This window comes from Mustela putorius, unplaced genomic scaffold (genome assembly GCF_011764305.1).
Source record: "Mustela putorius furo isolate JIRA1106 unplaced genomic scaffold, ASM1176430v1.1 tig00000905_pilon_pilon_pilon, whole genome shotgun sequence".
Classification (NCBI taxonomy): domain Eukaryota; kingdom Metazoa; phylum Chordata; class Mammalia; order Carnivora; family Mustelidae; genus Mustela; species Mustela putorius.
In genome coordinates, this window is record NW_025421511.1 from 5805168 (window position 1) to 5829585 (window position 24418).

Here is a 24418-nt window from a genome sequence, read left to right on the forward strand (position 1 = left end):
GCCCGCGGCGTTCCAGCCTCGTAGCGCCGGCCTCTGCGGAGATGCCCAGGAACGCGGGCCCTGCTAGCTTAGAAGCTAACCCCACGGAGCGCAAGCTGTCCCGCAGTCCGTCAGGGACCTCCCCGTGTCGTGCACCTCGGCGGGGAAAGGCTGCACTCCTGCCGGTGGCTGTGCCTGTGTTCGCAGCACGTAGGGATGATGGAGCGACCGTCCGGTGTCGCGGGAGGCCGGAACCCCAGGCTCGAGAAGGACGGCCGTGGCAGACCATTTGCAGGGGGAGCAGTGTCCTGCCTGCCACAGGGAAACGTCCCAGCTGGGGCCTCCGGGTCTATGCCTGGGGCATCACCTCTCTGGGGAGGCCCTGGAGGCCTGCTGGGGTCCAGGGAGCTGGGTGCCTCGACCCAGAGTGTGAGCTGGGCTGAAAGCTGCCATTCTCACACCGCTGAGGATTCTGACCCCTGGTGACCTTTCCGGGACCACTGATGTGGCCACACTCATTTGCCTTGGCCTGATGGCTGCCCATGAAGACACGTCATGGGAGTGGAACAGCCTCTCTCAGCTGCACATTCGTGTCCCCGGCTCCTCCAACAGGATCAGAAAGAGATGGGACTGGAGTGTTTGCGGGGTGTGCCGACCCGCCTACCCCAGAACAGATCATGGGCTGAGCACTTGCAACAAGAAGAGCCTTTCTTTGTCGGCACCGGTACCCAGAACACTCGCCCTGTGATCCCGAAACTGTGTGGGGTGCGGACTGTCTGGCTCTGGATGCTGGAGACGTGCACTTGAGGCACCGAGGCGAGTCCCAACGTCTGCACTTGCGCCCCATTTCTGCTGCAGGGACCGGCGCCACGCTCTGTCCTCCAAGCCCTGGCAGTGCGGCTGTAGACCCTTGGAGTGGCTCTCGAACAGCGGAGTCCCGTGCCTTGAGTGGCCCCACATGCCACAGAAATTCATCTTCTTCTAGTACCGTTTGCCAGAAGGCACGTCTTTTGGGAGTCCTCTCAGAGACAGTTCAATCCCGGTCTGCAGAAGGAGCAGGCGGGAGCGAGCTCCTGTCCCCACAGTTAAGGTCTACGCTCTAAGCTCACGCTGCAAATACTCAGCAAAGAACACAGGCTGTTTTACAAATCGTAGAACATCGTGTATGGACGTGTAAGGTCAAGCAGGAATTAAACCTTAACTAGCAGGTCTCGGAAGAGAAGCTGTGAATGTTGGATTTGTCAATGTGCACACGCGTGCGGAGCCCCTCAGCCTGTGCCCGCCCGTGCTGCTCCCTCTCGTGGTACGACGCACCTCGCTGGGGTTTACTGGCGTTCGGCGCGGAAGAAGTCCTTGCGGGTCGGACAGGTTGATGGCGCGTCGTCGATCAGAGCGGGGGCAAGGGAATGGCGGCCCATAAACCAGGATGCTGATCGGGAAAACGCCGGGGTTCTGTCACAGGCAGAAGCAGCTTAAGGAGCCCGCATGTGAGCCTCCCCGTGGCCCCTGTGGGGTCACCGCTCCTGTGGGGTCGCCCCTCCTGTGGGGTCTAGGGTCGCCGCTCAGGAGCTCAGCAGACCTGGGGTTGCTCCAACGATGAGGTTTCTGCGCTCCACCTAAAGAAGCGCTTCCCTCCCAGGCTTCCTGCTCACGCCCCGGTGAATCTGGTGTAACCCGTCCCCTCTTCCGCACTGCTCTCCTCCTTGGCAGCCGAGGAATCACAAAGAGACCAACCGAGGGATAAAAGGACCCGTGATCAATCCACTGGGATCTTCCACTCATTTCTTGGGGTTAGAAAGTGCAGCATCTCCACGGCCACGGTAGTGTGAAATGAAGCCTGTCCGACGCGCTTGACACGCTTTCTGCATTCCACAGGGCGGCCTCCTCACCACGCACGACTCCCACCTGTCCTGTGGACGTACCAGCAGAAATACGCACCCCACGGTCCACGTCCCTAACCACACACCAGCTCGTGGGGATTGAGAGTGAGTGTGTGCACACACGTGTGGGCCTGTGTGTGTGTGCCTGTACGCATGTGTGAGTGTGTGTGCATATGCGTGAGATAGCGTGTGCATGAGTGTGTGCATGTATGTGCAGCAGTCTGATAGTACAAGTGCGTGCAGATGTGTGAGCATGTGTGTGTGCCTGTGAGTACAGGCACACGTATGTGTGCATGTGCACGAGGGTGTGCACGTGTGTGCAAGAGTTTGAGACAGTGTGAGTGCGTGCATGAGGGACAGTGTGTGCATGCGTGCACTGTGTGTGTAAGTGTGTGACTGTGCATGTGTGTGAGACACTGAGTGTGTGCATGTGTGAGCGTGCGTGTGTGACACAGTGTGAGTGTGGAGCATTTTCAGTGTCTGAACAGCAGTCAAAGGATCAAGCTCCCAGTCATCCACCTGGTTCCAGCCTCTCCTCCAAACTCAGGACTGGTCCGCGGCCGCGCCCACTGCGTGTGGCCTAGTCCCGCTCCTGAAAGCAAACAGCAAGTGGCCGGCACTCACTGGAAGTCTGAACTCGAGCAACTCCGACATCTTCGTGAAGGCAGAAGGAAGGCAGTGCTGGAGCTTTTCTTCGCTCGCAGAAACGTTTCTGAGATGTGTGTCTCGCCGTGGCCATCCTGAATTTTAGAGCAAGGCAGGCCCCTCATCTGTGCGGAGAACGAGAACTCAGCTGGGCAGGGCGGCAGGCAACCACTCCGGGTCGGGGCCGCGGCGTGCCTCTCCCCAGGGTGTGCGCAGACATCGTCCAGGGGGCGGGTCGGGGCGTGGCCGCCGGCACCCTGGGGAGAAGGCCGCACCTGGCCGCCACCGCAGGGAAGTCTTCGGGGCTCACCTGCGCGTCCTCTTCCCACAGTCCTTCCCCCGGCAAGCCGGCTCTGGGCTCCTCTTCTTGAGGTTTCCTCGGTGGAAGCCAGCTCCAGGGTAACTTCCGCTGGACCCTTGTCACAGCCTGTGACAGCCTGGCTCGGTAGAGCAAGCGTCCGGCAGTCCAGGTGGCGTGGGACGAGAGTGGAGACCGAAGATGTCGGGCTGGGAGCCAGGGTCAGGTCTGCGGGCCTCCGGCAGCTGCAGTCCTGATGAGGCCCCGTGAGGCCGGGAGACTCGGGGGGCCCTGCCGAAGGGACATGGAGATCTTGGGCAGCGGCAGGTTTCTGGGGTCCTTCCTGCCATGTGTGGGTGCAGGCCTCACCAAGCCCTGGGCTCACCCTAGAATGACAGAGGCTAAGTCTCCCAGTGCACCAGGCAGGAGGGCGAGGCACTCAGAACGGGGGTGGGGCGCTGGTCGGAGAAAGTAGATGACGCTGTGGACAGGCGGCAACGGCCCAGGGACATGCGAGGCCGTGGGAGCTGGTGAACGGGAACCGCCCACAGAGACAAACAGAAAAGAAGGAAAGTCCAACTGGGTCGTAGCCAAGCTCAGGGGAGTTTAAATATTGAATTTAAAATATTAAGTCAGTGCCAACCGCTCCTGTGAATGGCTCTAAATATTTCATAGACTGTAGATTCTCAGGTCAATTATTCATACATTCAGCAAATATTTATGGAGTCCCGTACCGTGTTGGGGTAGATGAGGCGATGGGGAACTAAATTCTTCTGGAGTGATCCCCCCAATGCCTCGGGAATGGATGTGACCTTCAGTGGATCCTCTGAACGCTATCAACTCAAGATAAACCAGGGCCTATCCTGCAGGTTTGTGACTGCTTTGGGCGGCACGTCCCAGCCTGGCCACACCAGCGCTGTTTGGGAATAATTGTGGGGTTGTTTCCAGTGGGTTCATTGGAGCTGATTGGTCATGTTGCCGGAGAGGCCACTGGGAGCAGCTCCCCACAAAGCAAACTGTGGGCTTCCTGATGCCACATCCCTGCTGTCACGCTGCTGGTGGTCGGAGACCCCGGGAGGAGGAATGTTCCGTGGGACAGCAGTGCTGCGGGGGATCCCAGATCAAGAACCCTTGGGAAGACACAGCATTACCCTGCTATCGTGTGCGCACACGGGAAACTCACCCCAGAGCACAGTCCGTGTGCGTCCGACAGGTTCTTCCCGACCCAGGACATGCAAGGCAATTCACAGGTGACGAATTCAAGCCCCTTCTAAGTGTGGACACCGCTCTGGGTGTTTCTGATGGCACGTTTCACCATTCCTAACTGGTGCCCGTTCTCACGGCCCTCACATCCCAGTAGAGAAGATTAAAATAATTCCTGACCTCTATGAGAAAACCCAATACTAGAAACATGGGACACTGCACTCAGCTGTGGAGAGACGTCCCACCATGATGCCGGCTGACGGGAGCCTGTACTCCTAAGCCTTCTGTGTGCTATGACTCCTTGGTGGGTTGGTGGAACCTGCAGCTTCCTTCTCAAAGTCAGGGTTTAACCACAAAAAATAAAACGCAGATGATTAAAAACCTTACATTGTACTGCAGTTACCAAAATAGTCCATGTCTTTGAGATACAGATGTGTGTATTAACGTGGCAAATGGTGAGCTCGAGAGCAGGACGGATGAGCACGGTCGTTTCTGAGACCGAGGCACTCAAGGGATGTTTTGAAATGGCACCAAGAACTGAGTGGAGGTCACTCTCTGGGTTCCATGCTCGATGAAGTCATGGACACGGCCCTCGCGAGTGTTTCCTGTTGCGCACATCCATAACCAAAGCGATTCTTATGGTCAGACATTCATAAAAATAAAGATTCACTTTTAAACCCATCAGCCTTCATGCAGCCCTGACCCTTGACTCTATTAAGGGCCCCTGGACTCCAGGCTGGGACCTCAATTCCAGAGCAGGTGACCTCTGCTGAGAGACTGTCTGCATTTCTTGTCAGTTCCCTGCAGGGCGTGAGCTGTCCACTCAGCCAGGAGAGCAGGGACGTCTCATACCCAGAGCCACGTGCTTTGACCCCGCAGACCTCCGCGGTCCTGACCGCCTGTGCTGGGACGACCCCCGCAGGCTACGTGGCTGCTGAGTCTCTGGTGCCTTGCTGCTGCTGGTCACGGCCGGGTCACCTCTGAAGTCTGACCTCTCCCTCCCTTCTCTGTGGGGCTTTTCTGGCACTCACCATGGTCGTCCTTTTTCTAAAACAGAGTTTGCAGAGTTTTGTCTGCCTTCTGGCTCCACTCACTTCTGACAGGCCTGGTGGACCCGTCCCCCTACCCCGCGTGGTCCAGTAGCAAAATGCTGATTTCCCAATTTGAAGAGTCAGGCAGGACGAATTCTCTCCTGCCCGTAGGAGGGTCAGCTTTGTGTTCTAGCCAGGCCTTCAACGGATTGGATGTGGCCCACCCAGATGAGGGAGAGCAGTCTGCTTTCTCAATCCTATCGATCCAAACATTTCATTCAGCAGAAAGAAAGCAAACCTCGTAGAAACATCCACGATTGTGTTTGACTAAATATCTGGCCCAGTCAGGCTGACACACGGTCAATGATCCTAAGTGAGATTTTCCAACGTTCCTCAGAATGACGATGCTTGCATCCTCTATCACCAACGCAGAGCAGAAGCCCGCCAGCCACTTGCAACACAATGGGAAGGATGTGGGGGTAGTAAGAAGTCTAATTCTCTTCCACTCATGTGCCATGTTTTAAAGGATCATTTTTATAAAAGGCAAATTCTCCAGAATCTAGAAATTCCTAACCAGAAACCATTTTTGTGTAAGTCCAGATTTGTCGTATGAAATTGTCTCAAGTGTTTCTTGGAACCCAGAAGCAAAGAATGAAAATTTGAAGTTACAAAAGTAACAAATCAATTATAACTTTTAAGTGTGTTTTAAAGACGATATATGTGAAATTATTAAGTCTGCATAATCAATAAACTGAAACGTACGAATAGGAGTTTATGGTCATGTTCCTCCCATTTCCAGTGTGAGGTTTGTTTTTTTAAAGATTTTTATTTATTTGAGAGAGAGAGAGAACAAGTGGGGGGAGGGACAGAAGCAGACTCTCCACTGAGCAGGGAGCCCGATGTGGGACTCGATCCCTGGACCCCCGGATCACGACCTGAGCCGAAGGCAGAGGCTCTACCAACTGAGCCACCAGGCGCTCCACCGGTATGAGTTTATGTTCTATGTCATAATGGAAAGAAAACTAAAAATTCACTCTGGGTGATCTGATTTAACAGCATTGTTACAGGATTTTTTCTTCCTGAGAGAGCAAAATTATTTTTTTTCAATATTCTCATGTTTTATAATATTATGAATTTAAATAACTTGTCTAAGATATTAAGAAGCATAAGTTAAAAAGTATAACTGTAATGCTTTTTAAACTAACAAGTAAGGACTAAAATCCATAGTATCAATGCTTTTATAACCTGTATAAAAGACAGTGTAAACACATAGACTAGTGCATACGGCTGTAGCTTCACGTCGTGGGCATCTAGTATCTCTACATCTTTGAAAGAGAAGCATCTTTTTTAAAGAAATGAAAATTAGGATTTTGTTGTTTTAATAATTTTTTTGTTAGAACTTATCTGATCAGGGAGGAGGAGCTAACAAATTATTCTTTCAAAGATTATGTTTATTTGAGAGAGAGCACAAGTGAGGGTGTGCAGGCAGAGAGAGAGGAGGAAGCAGGCTCCTGCTGAGCAGAGAGCCTGATGTGGGGCTCGATCCCGGGACCCTGGGATCATGACCTGAGCCGAAGGCAGACACTTCACGGATGGAGCCACCCAGGTGTCCCAGGACTGATGATTTTATCTTGGCATCTAAATTGATTAGGAGAATGAATCAGAGAAGGCTTCCAGGAAGAAAGGGTCTCTGAGTTGCATTTTAAGCAAAGCTATGAATGACATACAGAAAGCCGGGCAGCGGGTTCTGGGCTGGGCAGGGCATATGCAAAAGCAGTGAGAAGGTCTGAGGGGGTGGGCACCAGCTGGGGCTTCCAGCGCAGCTGCGGGGTGAGCCTGGGTCAGGTCATCGAGGGTTGTTGTCCCCACAGGGGACGGAGCCTTTGCTCCCTGGTAACAGGAAACTGAAAGGGTGGCAGGCGGGCACACTGGGGCTAGGCTGTAATTTTTATTACATTTAACTGCATTCTATGCATTTGGGGGGCTATATTTTTAGAAAGAAAATCAGAGGCCCGTGGAAGGTAAGGGGGAGAGAGCATAAGTCCAGAGACAGCTTCTCGCTGCTGCCTCCACGACGGACAGAACGTGCCCCGTGGGTCTCCAAGCGCACCGCCGCGCTCCCGCCTGCTCCAGTTGTCCCCGATCTCAGGTAGGGACGGAGGGACACGGTCAGCCACCGACAGTCGTAAAGTGTAAGGATCCGGGCTGCGAGTCTTCGGTATGTGGGTCTCCTCTCCGGCCTGCTGGGACTCAGCCTGTTGGCCGGTTTGGAGACGGAACGGAATGGAGCCCACGACTGGGGGTCGCTCGCTCTGTGGCCCCCTCCCCACTGTCAGTGCCCGGGGAGTGTTTCTGAGGGAGGCGCAAGGGTGGCCTGAACACGGGTTTCGAAGGAGAGAGCACGCTCACTCACCGCCTGCCCGGGAAACGGGGGCCCCTCCGCTGCGTTTGGTAACTGCACAGCTTCACCCCCCAGTCCCCAGGGCTGGGACCGCCTTGTGCCTGTTTATCCGGGAGGTCGTGGGCACACGTGGATAAAGCTGATAGATGACTCCTGACGGCCGTCCCAGGAACCAGCGAGTTTCCATCCCACAGATGACGCCGCACCTTTCCGACGTCCAGCCTGCAACCCGGACTTCTACTGAAACGCAAGGCCACCGGGAGAGCAGAAGCCCCACGGAAGCCTTGGCAGAGACACCCTCAGGCTCCAGAGATCTTGGTGCCACGGGCCGCCTCATAAAGGAGACGAACGTGTTCGCGGTCGGTCCTTGCCCCTGAATCACCCACGCGCCGGTTCCCGTGGCCACACAGCTGGAGACGAGCCTTTGGCAGAAAGTCTGATCCTGCGGTTGCCGGAAGGGGAGCCTCCATGTCCCCTGGCCACAGCTGAGGGCTTCTCATGAGACCCCCGTCCGGCAGACTCCACGGGGTTAGGTTTCCCGTCATCTGGAGGAGGTTGGGTTCATGAGAAGGACTAACTTCACGTGCCCAGCAGGGTGACGGGTTCCCCATGCTTTAGAGGACACAGACATCTACTCTGGGCTCAGGGTACCTCGTCCACCCAACCCTTCCCAAGGCTGTCAGCCAGTACTTACTATAATATTTACAGGATTTAGGATCACGGCATCATGATCCCATGATGGTAGACAAGAGAATGCCCCCACCCCCAGATGTCCACAGTCTTGTTCCTGGGCCCTGTGTCACCTACCATGGCAGAAGACATGTTTGTAGGTGTGATTAGGTTCCGGGTCTGGAGATGGGACCATCCCTGGGTTGAGTCCAGGCCCAATGTCATCCCCAAGTCAGAGAAGGGAGCGTGGGGACAGAAACAGACCCAGCTGTGGCTCGGGGGCTGAGGAAGGCAGCTGAACCCTAGAGGCCCAAGGTGCTCCTGGAAACTGGAATTATGATGTACACTGAGGGACAAGTTACTACTGAACTATAAACAATAAAATGAAAATAAATTTATGGCTATTTCCTCTGTCATGCTTTGTATGGATTTTCCCTTTGTTTTAATAATTCTAGAATCAGTTGTGACATTTGTTGAAAAAACTTTTGACCCAGAGAAAAATCATTATAATCTAATTTTATGGCATTTTCCTCTATGGTATCAATAACGTTCTCTCCCCAGAAAGATGGGGTGGAATGCATATGCAGACAAGTAAATCTCTCTGATAAATCATTTCACAGACGAGGAAGAACCCATGTGTGAAATGAAAGTTAGATGTTTTCGAAACCACTTCATGGAAGGACAGGACAGTAATCAGCACGCGGCCATTCTCCTAATGAGAGACACGGCGCAGGACAGACGTCTGCGGCTGTGTGTCGCCCCGCAGAGCACGTACCAGGCCCCACGTGCGTTCCCCCGGCACCTGAGCAGAAGGCCATTCGGCCGCGTGCCCTTCAGGGTTCAACACAGCTGCCCTCCAGTCCCCCCAGACAAGCAACACGCGCTGACAGCATCGGTCTGTCGGGTGTTGAAGGCAGGGGCCGCTGAAGCGAGCGCCCATGCGCGGGCGTCTAAACCAGAAAGGCCACCGCACGTCCCAGCGTTCTCGACACACTTTCACGCCTCTGTCACACAGTTCGTGAGTCCGAGCTGCGTATTTCGTTACACGAATGCATTTGTTCTAGGGGAGACAAGCCAATCGCATCAACTTCCACTTTTCAAGCTTGCAAAAAGAAACATATTTAAATAAATCTTAGGTTTCCAGATAATCACTGTGAGTAAATTTGAAAATCGTTTTCTATTTTTTTTGGAGTTATTTTAAGAGACAGTTGTAGAACCATAGAAGAAAATCAGTTTGTCGAAATGCCCAGAGGACCGCGGGGAGAGGTCAACGTTGAACGCCGCCTGCTGAGTGTGTTAGGACAGAACGACTGCCTGACAGACAGGGAGCCCTGGGCCGACTGGAAGGTTGGGGGCATTTACGTTCTGTGTAGCTGGAAGTTCCTCCCCCTACCTTTGTTTTTCTACATGAGGACTCTCCGTCTCTTAGTGTTTTCTCGGTCTTACCGAACGGACAGTTGCCGCCTGCTCAGGTCTGCGGAGGACATGAGCACACACAGCGCCTGGGGTGAAGCGGGAAACGCGAGTGCGAGAGAGCCCTCTGCTCTCCCCTTCTTCAGAATGGCCTTCTGGGCTGGGGATCTCCCCGAGCGGTTTTTGCTTCCTCTTTTAACCCGATTCAGGCCCTTCCCTGACCCTGGCACGGCCCCACAGCCCCAGCCTGGAGGCAATCTTGACTCCATAACCAGGCCAAGATCCGAGACAAATACAGACTAGAAGCATCTTTTGTGATTTATCTGGTGCCTACATTTTGGGAACACAACAATGTACTCATGAAAATGGTATGTACATAAATTAGAATTTTAGTCTGGTTTCTGCACGGGCTCTTGCATTATCTCTATGCAAACAGCTTTATTTTTCTTCTCCCATAATGACAGCCCTAAACACAATGAAGTCATTTTCTACTGGGTAATTACGGTTGCAAAGCCTTTCTGAAGACCATCAAAGTGCTCACTTGTCACTCGCTCATAAGAGACATTCAACAAACACGAGCAAAGAGATCAGCCAACATCTCTGAAAGTGTGTTTTTTAAAATGCAGGGGCTGTGTGCTCGCTTTGGCAGCACATATACTAAAATGCAGGGGCTGTGAAACTCACCACTTCCCTACGTTTGGAACGCGGTCATTTCCCACGAGGGCAGAGCAGGAAAGGTGGTCTGTGACTGCGCCGAGGGGAGGCAGGGACCTCCTGAGATCCGGGACGTGTAGGAGGAGAGCCAGAGGCTCAGCCCCGCCACCCACAAAGCCCGCCGAGAGGATGCCCCGGTAACTGCCACTGCCTGGCCCACGTGCACGGAGCACATCCGTGGGGCTGGCCCCTCCGTCGCCACGGCACCCTGCAGTGGGAACCCGGCACCCCGTGGCCCAGTCCACTTCTTCGGAACACCTCAAACCTTCATGGTCAAAACACGTCACCAAACCCCCACGTGGGTGCCACAGAGCCACACAGAAAGATTGCAGAGGACCCACATGCACTTTGAAAAGTAGCCGCTCGCTCCCTGCACGAATCAGTCACCACGACCGCTTCTTCTGAGCACCGAGAGTCGGGAAGTCAATAAGCTTGTGGTCCGGGAGGGCCCGACTCCCAGGGCGAGGCCCGAACGCAGTTCCTGCTTCCCATGGGCTCGCTCTCCCACCCCACGCTCTTCCCAAAGTGCGCCAACAGCGGCGCCCTGCTGCCCGCGGGCCGCTGAGACCCCCTTCCCGAGCTCCCTGTCCCGCCCCCTCTCCCCGGGCCCGCGCTTGTTTACCGGACACCGTGATCGCCGTTTTCCCACACTGGTCCCTTCCTCGCTCTGCCCGGAGTCAGAGGACCTTGCCCCTGGCCGCGGCTGCTTTCTGAGTTCGGGGTGTGCGCAGCCCGGACGGCGCTTCTTGAGCACCATGTCGCGTGGTCTGTCTGGGCTGTGCGTACTCGTCACGCCACCCGAGTGGGAGCAGAGCCGCGAGCTCTTGCGCACCAACATGTAGTCCCGGTGGTGGACATTCCCGGGGTGGATACGGTTTTCCAGAGGAACGCAAGCCCGCCGTGACACCGAGCCGCAGAGTGCGGGGATGGTCAGCAGACCCAGGCAGGCGACACATGGGCTCTGAGCACAGAGTCGTGTGTATGAGCCACTCAGACTGGACGCAGCGAGGAGGGAGCCCGGGCGTCCTAGCGTGACCCTCAGGTTTGACCTCGATCCAGTGACCCTCGGCCTGAAGTTACGATCACCGTCCAGATGTCAGCGCGTCAGCCCGTTTCCTACAGAAACCCTCACGGAAGCTGCGCTGGATTCTTTTAAAGAACCTTGGTACTAAGATCACATCCTAAGCGGAAGAAAGGTCAGTCATGAAAGAAACGTTCCCAACCCCACCACAAGTGTGACAACGCACCGAGAGCCACTTGGCAAAGGTACGGAACCTCTGCGGGATGTTGCTTCCCTGCGTGGAGGGGCTGCGCTCCTCTGGGAGGCCAGACAGGCGCTCTTACCTGCTGCGGACCGGATGGTCGCGGCAGTGTTGGGGGGCGTTGAGGCCGGACCACACTCCTCGTCCTGCGAGTAGCCGGCCTGGATGGCCCGGAGGTAGCTGTGGCTCCTGGTTCTGAAGCAGCCGGGGAGGTCCAGGGCGTCCATGGCCTGCGACTCGGCCTCGCTGAAGACCGACTCACACACCGACTCGAACTGCCCGTTCATTTCCGCCTCGCTCATCTGCAACAACAGCGCACAGTCGGTGGCGAGGCCCGGCCAGCGACCGCGGCCGGGTCCACCCAGAACGAGAGAAGACAAAATGCACCTGCCCCAGCGCAGCCTGTGCAGCGCCGTTCCCGGGAGCTGGGCCGCGCGGGTCTGTCAGGCTTAGGGGCATCTTCCTGGGCTATTTCTTACCAAACGCTAAGAACAACGTCAGCTCCAAGACCCTCCTGACATTCCGAGCAGCCCACGGAAAGCCTGACGGGTGGCAGCCGGGGGCGGCAGGTTTGTGAGAGGCCGAGAGCGTGCGAGGTCAGGTTCAGACGGCCACCCCCCTCTGTGCTGTCCCCAGCGCCTCTGTCACCTCTCCAGGCTGCTGACAGCGGCCAGAGCCAGGTGTGGAGGCCACCGTGGCAAACACACGCTCAGTCTGCTTCTGGGCATCGTCATGGAAACCCACCACGCGTCTGGCCGGCGGGGTTTTGCCCTGTGCACCCCAGCTCCGTTGCTGTTGTGCTGGGACAGGAGGAGACTCACCTCCTCGCGTCGTTTGGCAGGAAGGGAATGGTTTGCAAGGCTGCAACGGAACTCCCAGGTCCAGAGTCACCCTGGGAACCTCAAAGTTCCAAATGTATCAAAGTGAATCTCCAGGCTTTGGACGGGGGTGGGGGCACGTGCGCACACGGTCGTGACCATCGGGTTGGCTGGAGGGCCCTGGTGTGGGGTCTGTGACACCGGCAGGGGCCGATACTCATGAATTTGCCCCGAGACCAACTCGCGGTTCTAAGTGGGAGTCCAGGGAGGAGGGACGCGGTGCTAACAGCAGCTTGGCGGGGGGAGGATTTCAGGAGTGAGAAGTCACAGTGCGCGGTCGCCCCTGGCCTGCGGACCGGGAGACTCCCTAGGCGGTTCAGAGCCAGGCTGAATGGACCGCTGAGGAGGGAGCCCTCTCCTGCTACTCCCACAGGCTGGGTCTGCCACTTGCGTGAACCCTGCGTGGCTTAACAGGTGCGTATGTGCGGGACGAGGCCGATGGGTGAGGGCCGAGGCCCACGGGAGGCCGGGAGGGTGAGCGTGGGCCCCGCGCACAGTGGGGAGGCACCGGGCAGAGGGAGCGCCTTCTGGGTCTGCACTGTTCCCAGATCGGCCCCTGGCCCATCCCTCCTGCCCTAGGCATTCGGAGGGTCTGGGGCCAGACCCTGAGACCCCTGTCCCACTTCCCAGATGGCTGCTCCCTGCCGAGCCCACGAGGAGCCCGCAGCCACTCGTCCCCAGCACACTCCTGCACCGCCGGCCGCCGCGTCCACACCCACACCTCCTGGCAACCCTGGCTGACGCCGACAGACAGGCATGAACAGGCACTGTCTGAAACGCCACGTCTGTCGCTGTCCTCCGACCATTCACAGAGTGAAAGCAGGTAAAAGACCCCGACCGCCCCTCTCACAGGGAAGCAAACGTGGTTTTTTCTAGTCTCTAACTGTGGCCCTGACTGCGGCTTCTTTGGTGTCACCTGGGTTCTTGACTAGAATACAGGCTCCTTCCACTCAGCAGATCGGAGCACGCTGAACCCGGGCTGGAGGTCCAGACGCTGGAGGCGGGGCCTGCCGCCACTAAGACCCACGGCGTAAGGGGAGGAGTCTCCGGGTTGTGCGGCAGAAAGGACCAGAGGGAAATTACAGGTGAGAGTGTCAGTCTGAACAGCCTTTGGGTTCCTGAAGCTGCAGAGGGACAGACAGAGCCAATACTCGCGTCAGGACAGCCCCAGCTCCTTGGAGAGCAGAGCACGGGACACACACGTGCTGGTTTGAAACATGGCATTTTCCACGACACACGCTATCACAAAGCCTCCGATTGTCTCATAACACTTATGTTGAAGATCCACGTTGGACAGCCTGAAGAGGCCCAAATCTGAGTGATGTGGCTCATGTCCGGTGGCAGGATTTAGTGGAAACCCTGCTCAATCCCACTCCCTCCGAGGAGAAAACCAGTTTATAGACAAAGGACTACAATTTCCGTGAGGCCCACTTGCTGGCACTTACAGCCACACGAACACTTCAGGAGGTTCTAGAAGGAAAGCTGCCTTGTTCCTCCCAAAGAACTGGTCAAAGTGACCTGCTCTCTGAGAGCTGACGTGTTCACTGAGACTGAGGGAGACTCGGAAACGCAGATACAACGTCACACGGGGACTCGAAACGCGGCTCAGCTCCCGGAACCCAGGAGGACATTAAGCGCCAAAGTTACGGCCACAAACAGTGTCTTTCAAACCTTCCTCGGTCTTCTTTTGTGAACCATTAACTCAGAAATGCAGCTGGACCTGCTTCTGGAGAATGTGGGCGCCAAGGAACCAAAGCAGGCCGCGGCAGGAAAACGGGGGATGACCGAGTGGCTGTCCTGCATGTGGCGGGGAAGCCTCGCAGAGGTCGTGAGAGATGGCACCCCTGAGCAGGCACGCCGGGGTGTGGCCGTGTGGAAAGGGGGTGGTGGGTCCTCAAGAAATTCAAAGAACTACCCCAGGACCCAACACGTCACGTCTGGGTATCCGTCCATGGGCGCAAAGCAGGGGTGAGAATGGTGACCTGCAGACCCACGTCCTCGTGTGGCTACTACTGCATCCTGCCCATGGAGGGTCTGACACCTGCTCTGACTCAGCCACTCCATCCGTGCCAGGTCCCCGGAGTGGTCACTGCCTCGGAGACACCGAGACGGCCGTGCCAGGGTCTGGGGGGCAGAACTGGGGCTCTGCCGAGTTCGGGGGATGGACGGGGGAGGCCTGCACAGCACTGCCGGGGCACTGACCACCACTGACCTGCGCACTTGCAAACGGTCCAGATGGAACACTCTGCTAGGGATGTTTCGCCACAATTAAAACAAAAAGGCTGCATGACAGAAGGAAGCTATGATGATCCAGCTCATCTTTTTAAAGAGAAGAGAGAGAAGGGGCCGAGAGCACGCACGGCTGGAAGCTGTGGGAAGGACGCAGCCCGGACGCAGAGGGCCCCCTCCATGCGGCCCAGGCCCCGGCTCCGCACCTCCAGTCCAGGCACGGCGTGGGTTGTCAGACTATCCCCACCATGGACGAGCAGAAACAAAGGGAATGCAGAGACCGTGCGCCCGTGACCTCGGGCGGCTGGGCCGGCCCAGCTGGGAGCGGCGCCGAGGGCGAGAGCAGTGAGGAGACGGAGCCGGGGCTCCACGCCGGCGGGAGGCCGTCTCGGGCGCCCGCAGACGCTCACCGGGGGGGGGGGGCAGGGACGCCACTAGAGTTGGGGGCTCCACGGCAGCTGGGTCACGCCGCCCCAGTGGCCCCAAGGGTGTGTGCCTCTGCCTGGGGCCTCCGTCCTCCTCCCACAGAGAGGCGTCAGGGGGAGACCTGGGGACCCAGCAGCCGGCCACTTCATACCCTGGGACGCAGCTGTGTCCCTGCAGCGTGCCGGGAGAGGGCTGGGGCTCATTAGGTGTCTGACCCCAGCAGTGCCAGGACGCATGGGTAGCTGGCATCTGCATGGCTCTGGGACCCTCCGGGGTGGGGCGCTGGCCCTCCACACATGGGGTGTGGGCACGTGACAAGGTGACACAGGGAAGGAGGCTGCTTGGGGTCGTGGGGACGGGGGGATGGGAGGGCCGCAGTGCTGTCTGCTCGTCTCTGTGCTCAGCTGGGGCGTGCCGGGCACAGACATGAGTCCCTGCTCATCCCTGAGTGTCACACAGGTGACCACCTCGAGACGCGGTTCCTGCCTCGCTGCCTGGCGTCCCGCTCCCCTATGTCCTCATGTCCGCACACAGCTGGGAAGGAGCTCCAGGGCACGTGGCTGAGGTCAGTCTGCTGGGAACCCACAGTGCTCACGCCCCACTGGGTGACCCCTGGGAGACAGTAACGGGCAGAGCCATGGCAGGGATGGGGACCTGCAGGCTCAGCAGGGCACACTGCTGCCTTGTTATTATTTATCAAATGATGGAGAACTGGACGGTCTTATGGTCTTGCTCTAAGTGCTCTCTGGGATGTGGAAACCGTGGGCATTCTTCCAGCCATGGCACAGACTTGGCCAGACAGACCGTAATGCAGAACGTGGACGTGTGTCGGGGAGGGGCACAGTGCCACCAGGACAAAGCCCACTGTGGTCTCTGGAACAGTGGGGACATCATTCTAGGAGTAAAAACCCTGTTTGGGGTCTCGTCAGATGAACCGACAAGCTGGTGTGTCCCAGAGAGCTTGGGGAAGGTCGGCCACGACGAGATGCCTGGAGAGCGCAGGCCACACGAGCAACACGATGTGTCTTTCTAGTACCTTCCAGGACGTTTCTCCAGGGGAGAGGCTCTGGTTAAAGATAAATCCCACCGCTCAGGCTAGTCCCCGGAAGGGGTCACGTCCCGCCACCACTGCAATCCCAGTGCCCCTGCTGGCCGGTCCAGCGTCCGCCCCGACGCTCCACGCACCCACGTGGACTTGTCCCAGGCTGGAGAGCTCAGAGACGCCAGACCCGAGTCCAGCGACTCAAGTTCCAACCACTGCACTGCTGTCGCACGAGTGAGTCTCATGAGGACTCAGACCTGTCGTCTTGCTTCTGCACCGGAGAGAGCACTGCGTGCCAGGAGTGCGGAGTCTGGAGCCACTGTAGGCACCACTGCAAGGCGCTCAGGGACACTGCGGGGCTCCTGGAGCATCGGCCCACGTGCACGGAGCTCCGTTCCTGGAAACTGCCCCCTCCTCCTCCTCCCCGGGGTGGCAGGTCACACCGGCCGGGGTTTCACATGGAATTATGACAGATTTGCTTCCAGGGCTGAAGTGGCCCTGTCCACTGCCGGGGCACCGGGGTTCTTCTAAGTAACACTTAAAAAAAAAAAAATCAGAATTAAAAACTGAGTTCAGCGTGAAGTCTGACCATAGAACTCAGGAATCAGAGCGACTTAGAACTCCGGAGGTCCAGGCCTTCAAAACCGGTGAAGCCCCACACGCCCACCTTGTCCGCCACTGCTCCCGCTACAGTGGTGAGTACTTCCCGACAGAGAATGGCGGAGGGACCTGCTACTTTTGGAAATCCCAGCTCGGTGTCACTAAAGACACGGCGTCGAGGATCGCGCACGGGTCATGTTCCTGCCACGAGGGAAGCTGGCGGCTCTCGTGAGCGCATCTGCAGAGGCACGCTGTGCACTCAGGGAAGCCTGTTTGTTGAGAGCAAACGAGAACCGACGAAAAGCAGAATCGGACCCACAAACAGAGGACGAGCTGACAGTCGCCGGGAGAGGGGTGGTGGGGACGGGAGAAACAGGTGAACAGAAGAGGAAGGGGCAGGCTTCTGGTGATGGAGTGCACGAGTTAGGGAGACGGAGGTGCGGGGAGGTCTGTTACATCGGACAGCGGGGACCGACACGGGACAGCACAGACGCAGTTACACTGCAGGGAGCACCCCAGGACACAGAGCGGGGTCCGGCCCCTGCCTGAATCTAATGCGACACTGGGGGCCAACTCGACTTAAATAGAAAAGAAAGAGAAAGAAAGCAAATCCTGGAGGAGTCGCCCCGTCTGCTGTGAAGTCACCCTGCCCCCTGCCGCAGGTCCTGATGGGGTCACGTCTGACTCTGAAGTCGTGTGTTCGTAAAGGAGGTGTTGCAACCCGAAGGGACGCTCGAGTCTCAGGAGAAGCCCGCTGGGAGGGTCCTTCTCCGGGGGTGGGCGTGAGGTGGAAAGTGCCTCCTAGAGTGCCCTGTTCAGTTAGTAACCCCTACTGTCAGCTTGGACCTTCTTGCTGAGCGGGGCGTCTCCCCAATTAACTCGATAATTACGGTAATCTGGCTGCCGGCCATCTCTTGCTGTTTCTATCATTACGTGCAGGGGCACGTGAGGTTAGGCTGTGGTGTGGCCCCCGGTCCCAGTCTGCCTGGGGCTGGGGGTCAGTCCAGGATGGCCCTCGTGTGCCGTCAGGAATGGTCTGGAGAGGGAAAGGTCCGCTGCAATGATCTTTGCTGAAGCTGGAAACCTAATCCTGTTTTTAAAGAAAACCAGCATCTGAGTTGGTGAAAGAGGTCATGTCTGTCTTCAGTTGTGGAACAGGAAAAACCCAGACTGTTCAGTAGAAAAAGTCCAGAGTGCAACTCTCTGATGAGAAAAAAACTTAAAATGAGCAGTCTCTTGCTTTAGAAGGCATTTAAAGCCTGTGACAAAACCGTCTTCAGCATATCTGAACCCCTGGCAGGCTCCCGAATGCTCCTAGCGCGTCTGTAAGCAGGAGGCTTTCTAGAATTACGTGCTACCGGTACTGTTGCTATTACTCTAGTAACAATATTGGCTGGCACCGAGTATGCACCGACTGTATACTTCTCTTCCCAGAATGAGAGTCAACATCCATGACCCCCGCCCATAAGTGACTGCGGGTCACCCCCGTGCACGTGCGGCCTTCCTGTCCCTGCCGATGGGGAAGGGGAGGTTCTCCTCAGCGGAGGGGCCCACAGAGAGGAGGGGAGCCGGGCTCTGCCCAGCCACACTCTAGCCGCTACTCCGCAGGAAGGGCAAGAAAGCATCCGGTATAAGCCTGAGACCCATGGGGTGAGCTCCTGCACTGTTTTTACCTGCAGCTAGAACGAGTAAGCGACCTGTTTAACATTTCAGGCGTTCAGCTCTTACTGCTCCTACTCGGAGGGCAATTAGGAGCGCAGCCAGAGCTCGCTTTGCTCAGGTGAACTCTCTGAACAGTTCAGAACAGGAGGGAAGCCCGCTGGGCTCCTTGCCCCTCCAGTAGTCATGCCTCTTGCCCCCAACTGAAACCTCAAACACGGCCACTCGATCCCGGGGTCACTGATCCCACCTGGCTGCGCAACGACCAAGAGACGGGTCCTGTGCGCCCGGCAAACTCGGCTCTGCACCCCGGATTACTTTCACCTCCTCTTACTGGGTTTGCAGAGCTGCCAGTGGGTACCGGGATGGAGAGCCGCTGCCTTCAGACCCCGGCTGTCATGCACCTGCCCGGCCCCGCCCCCCCGGGGAAGGAAGACGGTCTGAGCTAAGACAGCAAAGCAGGCTGAGACGTCACCCCTGACGCAGAGGAGGCCAGTGTGCGGGGACGCCATCGCAGGTGTGCACCATTCAGGGTTCCAGGGTTCCCGGGGGGAGGTCAGAGACGGTTCCAGGCAGGAACGTCCTTCTGCTCATGGCCTTGCCCCCAGCAAGTGGCCACTGTGAGGACGCGGCATTAGAGACCGGACCCGAGGGAGAGGGGAGGGAAGGCATTCCCGACCTGGCTCACACAGCTGGCCTGACTCAGGGTGCTGACGGCTCTCATGTAGCTCTGGTTCCGCGAGCGGAATTTCGGGGAGTTGTAGCTGGCTGAGGGGTCCAGGCCGTGGCCGGCAGGCACGTCGCTTGTAGCTTGCAGGTAGCTCTGGCTAAAAGAGAAAAGAAATGAAGAGAAAAGGTGTTCTGTGAACATGCACACAGAAGGGGCAGAGCACAGAGGCTCGTTCCAGTCCATGCCAAGAGGCCGTTGGGAAGTTTCCAGCTGGATGTGTGTCTTTTGGTGGACATCCCAGCATTAGGTCCACACCACAGGCTCAGTTACAAATGCAAAGTTGTCAGAAGTGACAGGGGATGCTGTTTACAAAGCTGCTTTGAAACCTGACTGTTTGTGGCCAGGTAACGAAGTCAGGATCCTTCCACGTTCACGAAATGTGCCGAAAAGCACTGTAACTCACACAGCACAGCACTGGACGTGGCTTCTGAATTTAAGCCCAAAACCTGAGAATCTTACAAAAATCATGTTAGCTTTTGGCAACTTTACACACTCAGAAAAACAAAAGGAAGGCCAAAAGTCTTGCCTTTGCTTGTAACTCAGGCACAATTGCGCGGGTCACGCACTGCAGCAGAGAGAAAGAGCAGGCTGGGAGGCCACCCCACCTCACCCTCACACTGGCTGCGTTCCTGCAAACTCCCTTAAAAACCAGCATTCTCTGATCCCCCTTCATGCTATGCTCCCCCGTGTTTAAAGATGGGAAGCCCGTGAGGGCTTGTGGTGGGCAGAAAGATCGACTTAGCTTAAACTTCTGGTCCACTGAATTCCGCTTCAAGTTCTGCAGACCACATTTTGATAACAGAGTAAATATTCATTTTATCTGATCCCAAGCTGCAGTTGTAGGACCAGATGTAGTGAAGCCTCTCTCCTAGTTTGGGTCGCAGTGGGAACACCAACAGGGTCAGTGCACGGGCCTGGACGTAAAAATGGGGGGAAGTACTCGGTTGCCAAGTCTGACTCCGTTGCCAGTTCAAGTTTGTTCCTTGCTTTTCGGAGTAAATTCCTGATGTAATTTGTTTTCTCTGTGATTTACTTCTTTCTGTAAAAATGGGTTAGCAGAGAGAAACTTGGCCTCAATTCTAAGTTCTGAGTAAGCAGTGCCCATTTATTACAGATATAAAGTCTGTATTTCTTTCTTTCTTCCTTTAAAAAAAAAAACATTTTATTTGTTTATTTGACAGAGATTTATTTGACAGAGATCACAAGTAGGCAGAGAGGAAAGCAGGCTCCCCGCTGAGCAGAGAGCCCAACGCGGGGCTCGATCCCGGGACCCTGAGATCATGACCTGAGCTGAAGGCAGAGGCTTTAACCCACTGAGCCACGCAGGTGCCCCTAAAGTCTGTATTTCTGCCAATATTAATAATACTTACTTTCACATATCATGTCCATTTTTGTTTTAAAACCAGGTATGTAGCACATTTTCAGTTCCCTTCACTGATAACAAAATAAAACAAAAAGAGGAAGAAATTAGCTGTCATACAGCTGGTTCTAATTTTGTAATTTGGGCATCTAATGGGGAGTGGGGACTCTTCGCCTAGACTCCTGGTTTGATCCCACAGCTCCAGGCTGGCAGGGCCAGGCCTGACTAGCCAGGCAAGACAGGTGGGCAAAGCCTCAGGCGTGGTCACCCGTCCTGAGTGCCGCAGGAAGTGGCCAGAGTCCAAGGGAGCAGTGAGATGCCGACGGACTGCGTCCTGGACTGGGCTGCATGTGGGGCTTGGGGTGGCTTGCACAAGTGGGTGAGGTGTGTGTGTGTAGCTGGCCCCCACCCACAGCCAGGGTCTGCGTGTTTTCAGTCCAGCATTGTGTGCGGGAGCCTGGAACCCTCCAGCTAAACCCCTGACTTGGGCTTTTGGCCTCACTTCTGACTTTGCAAAAATGCAAAATCTCTGCATCTCCCCTCTCCTTGCGTTGCTTTGAAATGGCTCATGTCACACTTCGCATTTCTGCCAGTCGGGGCCGATTTCTTACTTTCTTGCCACATCCTAGCTTTCCCTTCTAATACCACCCCTTGCCGTCCCCGCGTTCTCAGATGAAGGGTCTTGGGGCCCCCGAAAGATTGGGTCTGTTTCTGTCTCCACACTTTCAGCTCGGTGGCTGTGAGGGAAGAGAGGTCCTCAAAATGAAAGCAAGTGACCCTTTTGGTGGCTTCTGGATGGCACTCACACCCGAGGAAGTCTATGTTTCCAACATGTTTCCTAACGCCCCGTGATCTCTTTCCTCCAAAGTGGAGCAGTTGTCACTGTAGAAAGCTAAACACATTTTTTCCTCTGAAACATTGACTCATGATGGCTCACGTTTGCTACAATATTGTGCTGGATACGCCCGGAAGCATGTGACGTGGCACAAACCGGACACTGAGTCACCGGTGCCAGCTCACACACGGTGTGCAGCAGAGCTAGACCGTGCCGCCAGTCAGCTCCCAGATTCATGCTTTTAGCCCCAAGATTGCAGCTGCTGAGTCAGAGAAGCAGAGAGATATATGGCCCTTCATTTCATGTATCTTAAATAGTTCAAAAAACCCCTAACTTCAGCCTCACTAGACTTGAGAGGATTTTTTTTGGCAACCGTTCAGCGTTTCTCAATACCACCGTGTCCCAGAGAGACAGCTGTCCAAGCCGATCACACATCTGGAGGCTGAAAATCAGACCTGATGCTGAGGGGCACGGCTGGGGCTCAAAGCCGAAGGCGGGCTCCTTCTCCGGCACACAGCGTGCATCCCCAAGCCCCTGGGACCCTCACTCCAGGACAGCCCTGTGCCTCTGCAGAAACCATCCTAGGAATCCCACGTCATTCTGACAGCCCCTCAAAGCCCCGTGGTTATTCCCGAAAATGGAGAGTTCCTGCTTTGGGATCCTGGTTGCCGGGGGGAGAAGCACATCTTCATGTCTAGTTTTGCCCTGGCTTAGAGAATACGAAAAGGAAACCATAGAAAGGTTTCCAGAATAACACAAAGATACTTTTTTCCCGTTTTCCCCTTCTGAATGGCAGCCCTGCTGGCCCGTCCCGCCAGTGTGGAGGCCCGAGTCGAAGGCTGCCAGAGGGAGATGCGGGGGAGCAGGGGCGGCTTCTCGGAGTCCTCATGCTCCCCCCACGTCCCCTCCTGTCCCACCCCTGAATCCTTTGCTGCCGGTGGCTGCCCTGGGTCTGTGGGCTGAACCCCGGGCTCAGGGGCTCCTCCCTGACGTCCGACCCCGTGAAACGGACGGACAGAACCGAGTCTACGCGAAGCAGGCCCTGTCTTCAGCGACGCCAGTCCCGTAAGCAGACTCGGGATCCCCGACGAAGTAGCCCAGGCCTTTCTCTCCAGCGCCGTAGAGGAGCGGTAAGCACTGCGCGGGTTGCGGGAAGGGGAAATCCGCACCGAGTGTGTCCCTCCCAGAGCCACAGGCACCCTCCACGTCTGCTCCGCATGAGGAGTTAGGAGGTGTGTCTGCTGCCGTGTCTTCCCCTGCTTGGGGCACAGGCTCCAGCCCCGAGCTCAGTCATGACTGTTTCCTGTCTTCAGGATGGTCCGTCAGAGGGGCAGGACCCCGGAACAGGCCTGAGCCCCGAGACCGAAGGGGGACACGGAGCGCGGTCGCTGGTCAACCCAGGTGAGCTGGAGGGCAGGAGAGGAAGGGCCACCTGCGCACAGCCCAGAGCGGAGGCGGCAGCGGCCCCAGGCAGAGCCATCAGGGTCACACACCCCATGGGGGAAATGGTGTTGGGGGATTTGGGGCAGAACTAGATGGTGGCAAAGGTAAAAAAAAAAAAAAATGGTAGTGCCAAGTGACCGTTCTGAACAATTCGTCAAATCTGTTCATGAAGAAGAGACTTTTCTGAGAAAAGTCATGAGTTTGGGGGATGAGCCACTGTATTTTTAGAAAGTGAGAGGATGTTGGGGGACAGAGACCCCAGGGGGTGGTGGGGACAGCCGCCCCACGTGAACACGGCCTTGCAGGCACACTGGGCACCCCCCGTGTTCCCGGCGCCCCACGTGAACGCGGCTCTGCACGCGCACCCGCCCCGTGGCAGGTGACGGGTCCCGCGGCGCACTCCGCGGCTGGCGCGGAGAGCACACGGCGGGGGCAGCCTGTTCCCGCCCACTCGAGCCCGTGTCCCCGCAGACAGGTTTCTGCTCCTTGTGGGCGTCTGCAAAGCGCGGCTCGCAGTAACAGGACCTAATGTGTCGTGTTTCCTGAATATTCAACACGAAAGGCTTAGGGGGTGCCCAATGTGGGGCGCGCTTGCTTAATGGTGACAAACACCCATTTTCTTCGTCCTCGGAAGGCCTGGATGTGGGGAGGGGACCCAGGGCAGCCACTCTGGTGTTTGGTTGTGATGTCTTGTCCAGCAGGAAGCTGATAGGGAGGGGGCAGCCCATTTTTCCCTGTAAGATTTTGTCCCAACAAAACATTTCAACTGTTTAAACCTTTTTAAAGAGAATAAAAAAGAGATCCCCCCCGTCCAAAATAGAAATCCCAGAACACAGCAATAAATACGCAGTCTGTTTCTACCCATGGAAACCAAGCTGGTGTAGGCAGGGCAGAGCTGTGGCGCACAGCCCAGTCCGCTCTGCGGGCGCGGTGACCCCACCGCATGCTGTCCTTCGTCCTAACTGCAGGGGGTGACGGGGCTGTCCCTGCGGCTCTGCTTTTCATTCCACCTGCACAACCTCCTTTGTGACTCGACCTTCCAGCTGCCCCATTGTAAAGGCTAGGTTATCTGGCTTCATGTTTTTGTTCTGTGGGACGTCTCCGTGGGTTCAGATCCGTTGTCAGATGGGAGCGTGCTCCTTCACTCCGCGGCCTGCCATCTCCAGTTCTTACTGGGTCACTGGATGCGCGGAAGCGTCGCCTGTGACGCTGAGGGTCCCTCTGCAGTGCAGACCTGTTCTCTTTGCGTGGTTCTTCACCCAGGATGGGGAAGAGGGTCCTTCACCCAGGGGACCCTCGGCCATGTCCGGGGGCAGGGTGGGTTGGGCGGGGGCATCTAATGGTCGAAGTGAGAGACGGGCACAGCGGGCTCCCGAGAGGAGACAGCTGTCTGGCCCCAAACATCACCAGCGCCGGGACGGAGAAGCCCAGCTTACCCTTGGACCAAATTCACGCCGTCTTACAAGCAGCCCGTCTCCAGCCAGCAGCACCCGACCCACAGTGTCTTCAGGCGCACGCTGAACATTCACTACAACAGACTAGACTTGGGGCCCTAAAACGGACCTTAACAAATTCCGGAAGAACAGAAATCATGCCACGTGTGCTGTGGGACCGTGGCGACATCAAGCTAGAAATCAATCACAGCACGGTTTCTGGAAAAACCCCAAGGACTTGGAGGTTAGACAACAGTCTTCCAAATCCCTCATGGTTCCAAGAGGAAG

The 24418-nt window shown here is 56.5% G+C and overlaps 1 protein-coding gene across 1 annotated transcript in view; it reads right to left on the minus strand.

The window, feature by feature from the left end:
• The window catches only part of DLGAP2 (DLG associated protein 2), a 337349-nt gene that overhangs the window by 45442 nt on the left and 267489 nt on the right, over positions 1–24418 (minus strand). The window contains exons 5-6 of the mRNA XM_013063663.2: positions 19009–19156; positions 11578–11797 (exon numbers count right to left, since the gene is read on the minus strand). Coding sequence (XP_012919117.2) covers positions 11578–11797; positions 19009–19156 — 368 coding nt within the window. The remainder of the gene's footprint in view (positions 1–11577; positions 11798–19008; positions 19157–24418) is intronic.